At 45.0% G+C, this 15,207-nt stretch overlaps 1 protein-coding gene across 3 annotated transcripts; it reads right to left on the bottom strand.

Annotated features, from left to right (window-relative positions):
• Positions 1-1,491: 1,491 nt before the first annotated feature.
• hcfc1a (host cell factor C1a) lies at positions 1,492-14,801 on the bottom strand. 3 transcript variants are annotated; one of them, XM_068315901.1, is made up of 28 exons: positions 14,672-14,801; positions 13,311-13,511; positions 11,940-12,088; positions 10,846-11,006; positions 10,557-10,765; positions 10,301-10,385; positions 10,089-10,195; positions 9,808-9,987; positions 9,299-9,541; positions 8,926-9,074; positions 8,626-8,808; positions 8,316-8,537; positions 7,892-7,996; positions 7,597-7,813; positions 7,312-7,448; positions 7,083-7,230; positions 6,788-7,002; positions 5,647-6,589; positions 5,411-5,559; positions 5,169-5,300; positions 4,864-5,071; positions 4,475-4,750; positions 4,279-4,385; positions 4,055-4,189; positions 3,640-3,825; positions 3,233-3,530; positions 3,081-3,144; positions 1,492-2,988 (listed from the first exon to the last, which is right to left on the bottom strand). In XM_068315901.1, exons 2-28 carry the CDS (start codon positions 13,504-13,506, stop codon positions 2,949-2,951), a joined length of 5,244 nt encoding a protein of 1,747 aa, XP_068172002.1. In that variant the 5' UTR covers positions 13,507-13,511; positions 14,672-14,801; the 3' UTR covers positions 1,492-2,948. The 3 variants fall into 3 exon arrangements, with proteins under 3 accessions (XP_068172002.1, XP_068172003.1, XP_068172004.1); XM_068315902.1 differs by lacking the exon at positions 14,672-14,801 and adding an exon at positions 14,453-14,570; XM_068315903.1 differs by lacking the exon at positions 14,672-14,801 and adding an exon at positions 13,845-13,866.
• Positions 14,802-15,207: the final 406 nt, after the last annotated feature.

Genomic DNA, 15,207 nt, shown 5'->3' on the forward strand with positions numbered 1-15,207 from the left:
TGCACGTGCACAGCAGCGCTGATGTGGTGCGTTCACTGTAAGTTACTGTGGACACTTGTAGTGCTTAAAAGTGTTATTCATTTTTAGTTGAAAATTTAACACAAATGATGGAAATTAAATTGATTCGTTATTGTCTTGCTTAAATATAACCATCAGTTAACGTCAGAAAGAGATTGTTGTTTATTATTTCCATAAATACCTACAGTAACAATGAGCCAGCTCGTTGATGACAAACATAAATTTAAAAACTACGAGGAACACCTAAAGGCATCAGCATGAACAAACCAGAAGAAAGGCAAGTGTGAGGAAGTCAATGTTACCGATGCTGTAAGTTAAAGAAACTCCTTTAGACGCAGTTTGACTTATGATTCAAATTCACATTTGTGTAAACATTTAGATCTAGTTTGTGCCCTTTTATATTTTGTCCTTGTGTGACCAGCAGGCCTGTGGTTTGTGAAGACACGAAGATGAGTTCCTGCCAGCAGGTGATCAAGCTTTTTTTTTCGATCTGTCCCATGAAATGAGAAAAGACACTAAAATATTTCTATGTTTAACATGTTTATTTTTTTGATGATAAAAGATACATTACTCCCTACAGTACAAAAAACACACATTGGAAAATACAGGACATTTCCAGATAACCTGCAAACAGCCGAGAGAATCTTGCAACACCTGTCCCATTGTGGGAGGGAAAGTTCAGAGACCTCGGCACTGCTGATGATGACCTATCTAACGAGGGTGCAAAAATAGTAACCCAGCAAAGGTACTGCGGAAGAAAAGGACACAAACGTATACCACATGGAGAGAGAGCAACAAACTCATTATTAAATGTATTTTTTTGAGAACCTTCAGCTTATGGTCTAACTTAAGGCATCACTACTAAAATACACTGCTTTTGCATGCATGTCTAGTTTTGTTCAACAGACACACCGACACGCACAAAAATCATGAATGCATATGGAGAAAGATCGTTTCTCCAAAAGAAATCTGGCGAAACCACAAACGGATACCAAGGGCACCAGACGGCGAGCGAGAACCTCGGTGCTCATCCTCCTGGCCGTTTGTCACAAATGAATCCACCCTAAAAAGTGTGGAGTCACGTTCTGGTCAGAAACATACTCCCTGTACAAGTTTGGATTGTAATGAACCTAGCAGTGATTCAGACTCCTACAGTGAATCAGCTCAACAGAAGCAAATTAGAACAATCAGGGAGACTATATATATTTATATATATATTTGTTTTATAAGCAAAGACACAAAAGGCAATCAAGAGATGACCAACATGTAAAAACTGTAGTTATATAAAAGGCCAAGATGTTTTTTTTTTCCTTTGTTTTATTCTTGCTATATGAATGAACTAATTTACAGGTGAGCGCACTCCGGCTGTGTAATCTTTCTTCCCCCAAAAAACATCCCCATTCAAAGACATACGGGTTGAACATGTCACAGTTAGCTTGCACACCATCTGTAGTCTGAAATACAGAGCCGTGGAAGGAAAAAAATTAAAATTTATTCAATGGATTCACATACATCAATAGGATAGGAAAAATGTGTCTACTAATATAATTTGCCATTCTAAAAATTAGAAGTGAGACACCACATTCATGAGCATAAAACGTGGAGGAAAACTGATTGGGATATTAGGGGGACTGCTATGAAAAGATTTGGATGTTATTTTTCCTCATGCCCCTTGTAATTCCATGTTTGGCAAACAAAGCAACACAAGCATTGAGTAGTAAACAAAGTAGAAACTCTCCTCTCCCTGGGTCCACTTCAGTCCTACAACCTCTGCGATTCTACTTGGAACAAATACAAAAGTCCTTCTTTCTGCTGTGACCATCTGTTAACAACGAGAACATACAACCAACTGAATGAAGACTTTTTTCTTTTCTTTTTTTTTAAAATACACAGTGGCAACCTCAACACAGCCACACAAACTTTCCTTGAACACAAACTATGGGGATGAACAAGTTTAAAAAAAGTGATGTTCTTAAAAATGCACACAACATACACATACACATAGGAGAAAAAAAAAAGAAAAAAAAAGCTTAAAAAATACAAAAATAAACTACACAAAAGATCTGCGTCATTGCTTGCTAATTTTTTGGGAAGATTTTTGCAATTTTTTTTGTGTGTATGTTCCAAGTCTCAGTCCTAACAAAGTCTGTCGTTCATTCTCTACAAATTTCTTCCTTCGTCACTCTTTTGTCCACTTTGAAGTGTTGGTCACCAGTCCTCGTCTTGGGAGTAAAAAGCGCACAGTGATGACATTACCAGGAGACTGGAGTCCAGTACGATGACTACAGACTTGTTTCTTGATGAAGCAAATTAGAGCAAAAAAAAAAAACCAAAAAAAGGAAAAAAAAAACAAACGATGTCCTCTTTCGTCAAGGACAAGTGCTTTGTTTGTAACCATACCGATTTTCCCTCTCAGCTAAGCTAATGCCTCCTCAGCCGTTTTCAACACTGTACATCATTTCATGTAGTCTTTTCTCTACATCCAGATCCCCAGATTCACAAAAACTGAAAAATAAAAAGTTACCATTGAGCTCAGGCTGGCTCCCAGTTGGTGAAAGATGTAAATGCTTCTCTATACTGCTAACTACTGAAACAAGCCAAAAATGTTAAACGATCGAAAGGGGGGGTATGACCGAAAAAGATAATGTGCTTCTAAGTTTGTTTTTTCTCTAAAAATAGTATGAACAAAAGAACGAAGACAAAAGGAGGGGAGTTTTTATCTACAGAAAACATCTCTCAGATTGACTTTCATCTCGGCTTCATACGGTTGTTCTGCCTCCATTTCTGTCTTGATCTGAGACTGTGAGGGTGGAGGATAAGATTAGGATGAAGATGGAGAAGGTGGAGGAGAGGTGAAGGTCAGTCTTCCTGATAAAAAGGACAGCGAGTGGGGGGGGGGACAAAAGACTGGGAGGGGTCTCTGGGCAACCTCACTGGTCCGTCCTTGCTTTCTTTGGACCAGTAGCCTTACTGTAAGAGCACACACAAGACCAGAATGAGCATTGGTTGTTTGTTCGTTTACATCTATTCCTACACAGCATCAACATCAACACTGTACTTACGCTTCAGGGGAGGTGCCTGGTCTTTTGGGGGCCGGTTTTGCCGAGGCAGCATCTTTTCCAGACTCTACAAAAGGAGAACAGCAGGTTGAAACACCGTTGCTATGACCGCAGCGCTCGCTCATGCCCGAGTCTGTTGGTGGATCTGTGTTCACCTTGGAGCCATCGGACTTGTGTGGCGGGACCATAGCCCTTCTCGTTGCGGGCGGCGATGCGGAAGATGATGGCTGGCTTGGTGGTGTAGTCGATGTGGGCGTTGGAGAGGCTGGACGACTGGACCAAGCAGGAGGGATTGGGCCCACAGTACACTCGCATGAAGGCCAGCTGTGCCGGGGTGGAGGCCTTGGCTTCGGCCGTCTGGTTGCTCTGGATGGCCAGGTACACCGAGTACTCGATGATCTTCCCTGATGTCACTGACGGCGGCTCCCATGTCAGATGGGCGCCGTCTGAGCTCTGTAGAGGGACGAGAACGCAACGAAAGAGGCGTGACACATGTCATGTTTATATAAAAACCCACAACTACATAAGAAGACAAAACAAAAGGTTTTACTGGAGAGCCTACCTTGCTGATTTTGATGGCACAAGGTGCACCTGGGAAGCCTGGCAGGCAGGTCTTAAAAGCAGATATCTCTGAGAAAGCTCCACGACCACAGGCGTTGATTCCAGCAACACGGAATTTGTAAGCGGTTCCTGGTTGAAGCTCCATCTTTTTCATTTGACTGTAGTCTGGCATGACGCCAGAATCGTCCTAGAGAACAAAAAAAATTATTAGCGATCTCCCGTGCAAGTGTAATTACAATCTACAGTACTTTCCGCACTATAAGGTGCACCGAAAAGCCTTTGATTTTCTCAAAAACCGACAGTGCGCCTTATGTATGAAAAAAAGTTTTAGAATAGGCCATTCATTGAAGGTGCGCCTTTTAGTCCAGTGCGTCTTATAGTGCGTAATATGCTGTGAATATGAAAAAAATACTTACATCTCCGTGAGAATCATCTCCTGGCATATAGAAGTGAGTGACAACCATATTTGTCACTTTAACAATTCCAACATCAAACCACTGGTTCTCTTTCTTTACGACAGGCTTCACTGGTGTTGGCTGAGGGCCTTGCTTCTGTAAAACAAACGTAATACGACGTCACACCGTTTTCTTTTTGACCTCAGCGAACCAATCACTCGTTCTGTAACGCTCCACTGACTCACCTCTCCTTCTATACCATTGGCTACTTCTGCGAGCGTGGCTGCTGCCTGCAGCTTGGCGGGACTCGCCACAGATACAGAGGGTGCAAATGTGCTTGACGGAGCGAGCGCTGCGAAGTGAAGGAAAAAAGACGGGAAAATTTAAGTCCTCTGCACATAAAGACGTCTAAAGCACTATCAAAAAATAAAGCCGTCTTACTCTCAGCGGTGGTACGTGGGAGCAGCGACGCCACGGCGCTGGTGACAGCCGCCGCCATCTCGTTGTGTCCGTTGCTCTCAACGGACGGGTCGTTGAGGCTATCGGCGGGGGCGAGGCCCTCAGTAGGTAGGCTGGAGTCCATGGTGGCTTGTTGTGCAGCTGCCTGAGCCTCCTGCAGCTGCTGCTGCTGCTGCACCAGTGCAGCGAGTTCCTGCTGGGTCAACATGATGGGGATGTTGGTGGGTTGCTGGTTCTCTCCGGAAGAGTCGCCTTCATCTGTTAACCAGAAAATATTCAAGTTACAACAGCATCGTGAGACCCTGCAGCCTTATTGTACAGATCACCAGTGTCTGCATCATCCAGTGACAGAACACTAAATCCAGACTCACTCATCACAGCTTGCTGAGCTGCCTGGAGGACGGCCTGAATAGCGAGGGCTTGGGCCTCCTCGGTAGCGGCTGCCTGAGCTGCGGCCTCCGCCGCCGCCGTCACGGCCAGTTCCTCGTCCGACAGGCCCGTCACCATGAGCGTGGCCCCCTGGCCTTCAGACATCAATTCTGAAGGCAGGTTCAAGGCTGTCGCTGCAGCTGCTTCTCCCTAAAAGGGCAAAAAAACCCATACAAACTGAAGAATTCTGACTGAATTCTGACTACAAATGTTGCATCGGTGGTTTGATGGTTGCTCCTGGATTTACCTCTGCTTGTGTCTCCATCGCAGTGGTGCCCTCTTCCGCAGGCGTGGCTTCTGCTGACGGCGTCTCAGTTTGCATGGGCTCCTCTGTGGAGCTGGCAGCAGTACTCGCTCCCTCCGTGATCGATGAGATCGACTGCAAAGAGACGGATCAAACATTCAGGTCACAAGAGAGAGAGAATTTGAATTCAGCCTCATGACGGCGTGGTTATGAATATTATGAACATAAGACAGTGGCTGTCTTACAGGTACAGAGGGTCCGGGGGCCGGTGTGGACTGAGTGACGGTAGTGATGGCCCTGCCCTGGGTGGTGGTAACAACGGCAGTAGCTGTGGTGGTGGAGGCGACCTCTGTGCTGCTGGTATCTTCTGTTGCCTCCTCCGTCTGTTGGGTTGCTGGATGACAAAAAGAGAGATCGAGTGTAACGTCATTTATAATTACATTTATGTCCTATAGCACTTGTACAGTCTGTGTGGGCGTACCTGTGCCTTCACCCGTCTCCATGCTGCAGGTGGCTGTGGTGGCCGTGTTGGTGGTCCCGGTCTCGTGTGTTTCGCAGGGCGGGTTGGAACATTCCCTCTGGACCAGGCCCGACGTTGTGCTGGTCTGGTCGCCTCCCAGACCGGAGGTGGCCGTAGATGGGGTGTTGGTGGTCCCCGTCTCGTGCGTTTCGCAGCACAGGTTGGGGCATTCCGTCTGGACCAGGCCCGTTGTCGTGCTGGTCTGGTCACCGCCCGCACTAGAGGTGGCCGTCGATTCTGTGTCGGTGGTCCCCGTCTCGTTCGTTTCGCTGCGTGGATTGGAGGATGAACTCTGCACGGTCCCCGTCTGGCCTGCGTTCATGTTGGATGAAGCCTGGGTGGCTGTGTTGGTGGTGCCTGTGACGTGGGTCTCACAAAGCGGGTTGGAACACTGTTTCTGGACTCCTCCCATGTTGGCCGATGCTGTGGTTGTCGTGTTGGTCGTCCCGGTTTCGTGGGTCTCGCACGGCGGGTTGGAGCACATGCGGAGTGCAGACATGTTTGAAGACGCGGTGGTGGCGGTGTTGGTGGTGCCCGTTTCGTGGGTCTCGCACGGCGGGTTGGAGCAGACCTGTCCCGCTCCAATCGTAGCAGAGGAGGTGGTGGCGGTGTTGGTGGTTCCCGTCTCGTGGGTCTCGCACGGCGGGTTGGAGCAGACTTGCCCTGCTCCGATGGTGGCAGAAGAGGTGGTGGCGGTGTTGGTGGTTCCCGTTTCGTGGGTCTCGCACGGCGGGTTGGAGCAGACCAGGGTGACGGTCCCGGAGCCTTCTCCGGCAGCTCCGGCCTCGGTGGAGCTCGGCTGCTCAGAGGTCGGTGATGCCAGGATGGACACTGGTAAGTCCTGCACCGGCTGAGCTTCGACGCCGCTGGGAGTCGTGATCAGAGTCACCTGGGTTGGCTGGTTCTGGCAGAAAACAGGAAATCAATTTCAGTTTCAATATGGACAATTTTATCATTTTTCAAGCAGGTCTGTCATTCTGACGAGACAGAAATAAATATCAGCTTCCTGCTGTGTGTGCGATGCATACTGTTATCGTGACTCGAGTTCCTGACATTAAAAACACAACTTCAGCCTGGTGAATAAACATCTGCAGGGTCCCACCTGTACTGTGATTGTAGAGGAGGGCAGTGAGGAGGCAGAAGTTAGGCTTGTCTGTGCAGCTGACACAGTTATGGCAGAGGGGCTGATGACCTGGCTGGACAAGGTAGCGATTGTTCCCAGTGTGGTGATGGGGGTCACTAGAGAGGCGTTGGAACTGTCCACCGTGCCTCCTACCAGGCTGGTGGTGCCAGTGACTGTCCCGAGGGTGGTGACACCTGAGGAACACACAGGGATTATAAAAAAGCTCCACAAGACACTGCAAAAAATACAAAATGTGTTCTAACTTGTTACTCACCAGTGGTGCCCTTGACAACCAGAGTTGTAACGGTGGGTTTAACTGCAGACACTGTCACCGGTGTAACAAGTCGAACGCCACCCACTGTGCTCATGGGCACGGTGCGTAAAATAGTGCCAGGCTGCCCAGGAGCGCCCTTCAAAACCACCTGGAGACACAGATCATGGTTAATCCTTCAGCTACAACAAAATTAATGGAGATCGATTCTGCTGACCGACCAGCGGCTTACCTGCGTCAGTCCCTGTTGGCCGGCTGCACTTGCCAGTTTGGGAACTGCGGTGATGATTTTACCGGGAGTTCCAGTGGTCATCACCTTCGTGGTAAGGATTGTGATGGGAGTTTTCATTCCTGCACTGCTCGTCACACCTGCGAGGAAAAAAAACATGAATGTTAACAGACAAAACAGGTTTATATCTAAAATAGATTAGGGTGTAATAATCCATGAATCAGTTATTCATGGATTAAACTACTACTTTATGTTGCTGTATTAAATTCCATTTGAGTGAGTTCAGACCTGTTGCTCCTGGTTGGGTCATGATGGCCGACATGGGGATGGTCTTGATGATGGTGGTGCCCTGCTTGGTGGTGGTGGGAGAGACACCACTGATGTTGAGGATAGTGGGCTTGTTTCCTGTGCCTCCTGCCTGGGAAGTGGTGATGATGGTGGTGGGTTTGCCATCTGCAGAGGTCACTAGCTTCAGAATGGTGCCGGCTGGGAGCGGACCCTTTGTCTGGGGAGAGAACAAGCACGTTATGCAACAATTCGAAGCTTTTGACCTATTTTTGTTGCACTCATGCAGATAGCTGACCTGTATGATCTGGGTGAGAGGTTTAGTGGAAGTCTGGCCTGTGACCGCTGATGTCTGCACTGGCTTCGTTTGCACCACAGACATCATCTTGCCAAGGTTGGAGATCTGCTGACACAAGAGACATCAACTCAGCTTTATGAGTCATAAAAAACAAAAAAAAAACAGGGAAGATGCACCAGCAAACGTGACAGGATGAATCATTCTAGCTTTAACTGAGCAACAGGCACGCTGATCACTAACATCACGCTTTCTTTTTGAAGTCAGATTTTCCAGCAGCGACTGTAGGCCGCGCTTTACTCCCTCCCCCACCGGTTCAAGCTCAGTGTGTGTCATCAAAGTCTTCTGACACGGAATAAACCATCCACATGCACATGAAACCATTAACCAATATAAATTAATGCTACAGAATTCCCAGTTTTCTTACCAGAGTGCCACTGCTGCCCATGGTGAGGGGACTCTTGACCAGTGTGATGGTCTTGGTGACTCCTCCCACCACAGTGGTTACCACCTGGGCCTGTTGGGCCACGGTGACCGCGCCAGACTTGTGCACAGTGATGATGGGTCTGGTGGTGGTGGGGGAGGATGCAGTCGCTGTGCCCACTTGGGCTGCAGCGGTTTTAAGCATCCGGGTGGCTGGGTTACTGACCTACATGCAAAAAATTAAAAACACTTTAAGATTCAAACTTTGCTGGAAAGAACACACGATGAGAGATAAAGAATAAAGAGATCTGCACCATGACAGGAGACGCCACCTTCACTGTGGTCGTGCCAGGAGAAACGGCTACCGTTTTGAGGATGGTGGCACCTGCAGGAACGTTGAGGACCGTGCCGGCAGAGGAGGGAGGAATCTTCTGTGTTGCTGCAGCTGCTGCAGCTAAAGCTGCCATGCCGCTCATCTGAGGGCTCGTGCCGATAGGCTGAAAGGGAACACAATTGTGACCATTGGAACACATTCACGCATCTGACAATGATTTATTTATACATCAACAAACAAATCTCCAACATCGTAAAATGAAGTGTGTAACAGATCGTACCGATCCCTGCGTGGTCTGGGCTGGCACCACCATCCTGACACCCGGAGGAAGGGATGTCACGGTGACGGGGGATTTTCCCGGCTGGCTGGGGCGTACAGTGACAACGGACGCACCCGTGGCAGACTGCTGAGCTGCAACCTTTAAAACAGCTGTAAAAAAAAAAAGAGGAAAATATAAAATATATAAAAGAGGCACTGATAGTTCCATCACAAATTTCCCCACTGTGGGGATAATAAAGGTTTTTTATTATTATTAACTTTGGAAACAACAGTGGGAGATACACGTAGCAATCTCCGCCTCCCTGTTCACATTTCATAAGTGTGAGAATCCACCAATCCCTGATCAACGGCATTACTGGCGGTGAGTCAAGCACCTGTCTGTGGTAGGCTCTGAGCGGAGGGTGCTGCGGCAGCTGGTGCAGGGCTCTTTGGAGAGTTCACGGGCTGAGACGGGGTTGTGCTCATGGCTGGTGAAGCTGCAGCTGGAGTTGCAGGGATGTCGTATTTCTGCAGCTGCAGTAAGTAGGTGTCAGCAGTTGAGACGGCGCCCCAGCTCACCTCCAGGGAGTTTGTGTTGGCACGGACTAACTGCACCCTAGCAGGGGCGTGTGGTCGCTCTGGAGAGGTGGCAGACCAGAGAAGGTAGTGACATCATTAGATGACCTGAACCACTCTAAAAACACTTGAACCTGTGTAATAAGACAACTCAAAGGACAGGATAATAAGCAAACCAACTCATGACAAACTATAATACAGTAATTCAATGATTATTCTCACTTCTACACTTCTAATCTTTTAAACGGAGCTGTGACAAAGACGTCATTGTGAGCAGAGGACGACACTACACCAAGTCTAAAAATGTTATCCTGCTTCAGTATCTCACCTGTCTCCAGGTACCACAGATCTTTACAACACACTTGGTTGTTCCAAGCTTTACGGTACCCATCGCGGCCGCTCCAAACGTAGAGCCTGGAGTTGATGGACACGGCGCAGTGGCCTGCTCGGGCCCTGGGGATGTTGTCTTCAAGGGTGTCCATCAAAACCGTCTCCCAGCACATGGAGTCTACACACAAACAACACGTTAAGAGAAGTTAGCATGAAAAACATTTTCCCTCAAAGCGATTCCGTGTGAAATGGAACTATGATAAATATAAAGACACAAACCAAGATTTAGACAGGCGAGAGTATTTGTGCACTTCCATTCCTTCTCATGTGTCGCCACTTTGACATCATCCATCACCAAAGGAACCCATCCTCCGAATACATACATCCTGTCCATGAAGAGAATCACATCAGCGTGATGCTGCCACTGAGCACAGCATGGTGTGTAAATATTAAAAAGAATATTTTGTAAGTCCTTGCTGATGGTCTCTCACTTGTTTGTGATGGTGGTGGCAGAGTGAAGACTTCTGGGAAGGGGCGCTGTCCCGTTGACTGACGGTTTGTTCCATGTCAGGGTATCTGGAGACAATGACCGGCAGCTGGATGTTAGAAAATTAATTCTGGCATGCAAACAAATTGAGTCAAGCAGCAACACATACACACATTATTGTCACACGCTGAATTTTTATTTGTATTTACCACATCGGTGGCATTTGTAGAGCTTTTATCTTTGTCCTGTGAAAAACCTACCGATGTCAAGTGTCCACAAGTCTCCAAGACGACAACCGCTCATCCCCCCGTAGATTATCAGGCGAGATTTCCTGCTGGTTTTTTCTGTGTAGACCACAGCAGTGTGGCTCTCTCTGGGAGGAGGCAGAACGCCGTATGTGATTGGAATATCCCATCCAACCACGCTGGAACCCGCACGAAGCTCAAGTGTATACAGATCATTTAGGTATCTGAAAGTGAAGAACAGACATCATGAGTTACAAATACTGTTGGTTCATTAAGAGGTGGTGCGTAGAAAGAGAATCTGTACCTGGGAATGTTGTTTTTTGGGTCCTCGCTATCATTTGCTAGTCCACCAAACAGGTAGCATTTATTGCCCACCAGGGAAAAACTGTGGCCAAGACGAGGACAAGGAGGGGGACCATTTTTGGGGTTTTTTGCTTTCAATTTTTTCCATTCCCATCTGCTGGCCTGCAAGAGAAACCACATAGCTGATTAGGATCTTTTTTTTTACATCCTAGTCAAAGCTAAAACAAACAAGTCACAAGTTGCCCTCATTCCCTGTTCTGTCCTTGTGATCATCAAAGCTCTTCTTTCCAGCTAACTCATATTAAATTTAGCATTTTTTCCATTTGGTTCTTCCAGCCACTGAAAAGCCACGTGGTCAGAAACACGCATCACGACGACAAATGAGACAAATTCATTAAAATAATAATAACTATACTTTAATAATCCCCAAATTATTTTTCCACTCTTTTACAGACATACAGGTCCAAGGACTTGCTCAAAGGCACCTTGGCAGTGCTCAGGAGGTGAACTGGCACCTCTCCAGCTTCACAGTATGTATTTCCTGCTGCCCCCCATGATTATAACATTATTGTAAAAACTGTTAAGCTCATAAAAGTAGCAGAATACAGATATGTTGGTTTAGTGAACTGCTTGGTTAAATATCAGATCAAACAAAAGAGGTGCAACAAAAAAAACCTTACGGTAATTAGAAACACAAAGTGACTTCAAGGTACTTTTTATCCTCCATAACATGAAAAAAATGGGTGAGGGGAATTGTTTCTGGAAGTTGAAGAATAAGTGATGTTTAAATCAGCTCTGAATCATTCCAGTGAGCATAATGCACATAGGAATCAATTTCTTGCTTTCTTGCAGCTAAACAATAAGAAGTTGTGTGAAGGAGATGGACTGGAGCTTCATACCACATTGACCATCTAAATTAATTAGCTGAAGTGCATGGCCAAAATTAATAGACCGAGTAGTGACATTTTTATGTAGTCACATTTAACTGAATGACATCATTGATCAGAGCCATGTGACTAGATAACTCCTTAACTCTGGAAATCTGTTTTTTCATGTTTAATTACAAAAGAAGTCATGTTGACATTGAAACATTACCTGTAGTTCATAGAGATCGTTGCTGTACTTTCCATACTCCACCATTCCCCCAAACACCAGCAACCTTGTGCCATCACAGACAAAACCATAGGCGGCACAACCAGGAGGAATATCACCACGGACTGCTGGGATGAACCACTGGTTTGTTGCTACAAACATGAACACAAAAATTGCCACAATATTAACACCTGAGACTTAATATTCAATCAATCAAAATGACAAAAGTTGCAGTCAGCAATGATTATATTTGAAAGTCAAGAATTAGATGATTAAACTTTACTTAAACATTCAGAAAGTTCTATTCATGAATATACTTTACATTTAAAAAAAAAAAAATCTAATATCGAGTTACTCCACATGGGTACCAGTCCTGTTAAAGCGTTAAAGTTAGCTTTCGATTTCAATAATGGAGTTGTTACTTTTTATTTTTACATTCAATTTATTTGCACTGATTACACAATCAGAATACTTTGTTGCTCCCCAAGGGGGAAATAGCTTTTTTTCTTTCTTTTAAGGCTAACTTTTGTAAGGGCTCATTTCGTATAGAAAAAGCAAAGTCCTCAATGTGGCCTTGGGTTAAAAAACAACAACAGCTGCAACAACTACTTCCCCAAATTCCCACATGCTGTGTAATAGTAAAACTATACCTATAGTTTGTGTCAGTGCTACAAATGCTATGAACATGAAAAGTGTTGTATTTGAAAAACCTTTATGGATTCACGACAATTTATACTTTATAATTTTTAAAGTATTGATTTTTAACATAAGGTGCAATATTTTGAACATGTCACCATAAAGTTTACCAGGAATATTGAGTTCATATTGAATTTATTTGAACTAAAATTGATTATTAATTACAATTTTATGTTAAATCACAAATCATTTGTTTTCAGTATCTGACTATATTTCAACAATAACAAACTCTGGTGAAGCCCAAAAAAGTCTGAGAATTACAAACTAGAAAACCCTTAATATAACTATTTTATTCACTTTAGCTCCGAGTATGGACAGACGGAGACACTGTAGTTATATTTGTTGAATGAGTTTCTTTATCAGCTCATAAACAGGAAATTTGTGCAGCAGCTTTGCCCCCGAGCGGACAGCATCATCCATTTTATTTTAGCCCGCCTTTTTTTAACATGCATGACCCCTCGCCGTCCATGAGAGGGCGACACAATCAAAAAGACGTAGATTGTTTGGCCTGCTTAGGCCTGCACGTCACGAAACGAGCTTTATAAATAAAATGCAACTGTTTTTGAACACAGTCAAAATATAAAAATAAAATGCATGCTTGTACGCATTTCCCAACCGGAGCCTTGCGTGATGCACAAAAATCAAAACACAAGTTTGTGGGGGTGAAGTGAATCTTACCGGTGTTGTATACATGCAATTCATCCACAATTCCTTCGTTTCCACCGCCAAAAACAACCATAAGTTCTTTGATAGCCACAGCTCGGTGTCCATGTCTGGGCCGTGGAACCGGACCGGACCATCCGAGGACCCGCTTCCACCGCGGCTGCAGAACCGACGCCGTGGTCCCAGACACCGCGGAGCCAGGGGCAGACATGACTTCTGTCAGAAGTAATAATGGAAAAACACAGGTATCAGCTATCAATTAAGTAATACATGCATGTCACATTAGCTTCTATAATAACTCATAACAATGTCTGACTATGCGGTGAATATTTACTGTAAAACCACCAGAAAGCTTAGCCGCTAGCTTTAGCTAATGAAGACGTTCTTCCACAAAAACCCCCACATTGCAATAAAGTTGATGTTAGTAGCTTGCAGATAGCTTCTGCATTACGATACATGATAAACGTATGGTATCGCATTTGTTCTGAGGGGTCCGTGGAATCTTTTCTACACACAAGTTCCATTTTTGCTAGCTTAGTTGTTTCTAACCATTGAATTCAATCCATGGAAGCAGCCATCTTGTAACCAAACAAACCCCCGCTAACACTACTGCCCGTCTGAAAAATGGCGGAAGCGACTGAGAAAGAAAAATACACGAAAGCTAGCCAAAAACACAGACAACAAAACGCATTAAAATAAAATCAGATTCAATGACGTAATAATAAACAAATAAAGCTAAACAACTAATGACTGCAACGGAGACTTAACCCACATCTCAATCCGTTATCAAGAGTCGGCTATTTTCATGCTTCTCTGGGAGTCGCCATATTGTAGCTAACAAGCGTAGCATTTTCGGCAACCCTATAACGCAATTATTTACATGAGAAGTACTCAAACCTTCAAGTTATAACAGTGTATACAGCACTTATCCCCGTTCACGTCGAATATTTTACACCGATATAGGAGAAATCAAACAGTTGCAGTGTTCAAGTCGATTCTGACGTTAGCTACAGTCTGCTAGCACTAGCGGCTAGTTGCTCAACCTAATTTGCAAAGGCTAATAGCGTTAGCTGAATGGCTGGCATCTGTCAAACCGCCTCCAAATTTTACAATTAAATGCAATGTCATTCAGACTGACGTTCACGTGCACGTCTTACCTGATACCCGTGTAATTACAACAACACTCTAAAAATGCTAGTAAAATGAGCTAAACTGCATAAAGAGAGAGTTATAATGTTTCATGCCGTCTCTGGAAGCAGCCATCTTTTCGACAATCGGCCTGGGTATACAGATCCCACAAGAAAAATGGCCGGACGCTTTGCCACAACAAAACACAACAAAGCGAAAAAAACGCGATTTTTTCCAATTTTACTTACTTATTTCGATGCAGTAATTGCAAAAACACTGGTACGTGGTCTGATCTTGCGGCAGTAATCCAAATTCATTCGATTTGTGAAGAAGTATTTCCTCTCATGCCTGCCTGGAAGCTGCCATCTTCTTGACAACCAGAGGCGGAGGAAAATGGAAGAGAGTTGGCGTCACCCAAAGTAAACATGGCGACAGAGACCAGCTCGCTAGCCATTTCAGACAAAAACACACACGTAATTTTCATTTTTTGACTTTCCGAGGAAGCGAATGATGCTCGCTATAGTGATGTGCTTCAAGGAAGAATCGAAACCAATAAAAAGTTTATATTTCCAAGTTGATGGAAGGAGTTTTAGCAAATTAAAACAAGTTGTATTGTAGCACTAGGCTTATTGTCCCTTACTAAAGATGGCGACATCTGTGCTGGAGCAACATTTATTTTAACATCGCAGGAGATGCTGATGTTATTGCGCCATGAACTTACTTATATAATTCATTCACGTACAAAAAATTGTGCACGAGCATTAATTTAGACATTTACAATAAG

This window comes from Antennarius striatus, chromosome 5 (assembly GCF_040054535.1).
Source record: "Antennarius striatus isolate MH-2024 chromosome 5, ASM4005453v1, whole genome shotgun sequence".
NCBI classification, from domain to species: domain Eukaryota; kingdom Metazoa; phylum Chordata; class Actinopteri; order Lophiiformes; family Antennariidae; genus Antennarius; species Antennarius striatus.

Bases quoted from the DNA above. Each gene is read 5' to 3' on its own strand.
- hcfc1a (XM_068315901.1), bottom strand. From the start codon at position 13,506: ATGTCTGCCCCTGGCTCCGCGGTGTCTGGGACCACGGCGTCGGTTCTG. The intron at 10,386-10,556 runs GTAGGTTTTTCA...CATTGTCTCCAG, and splicing joins CTTGTGGACACTTGACATCG to ATACCCTGACATGGAACAAA. The intron at 6,590-6,787 runs GTGGGACCCTGC...GTTTTCTGCCAG, and splicing joins CCTCTACAATCACAGTACAG to AACCAGCCAACCCAGGTGAC.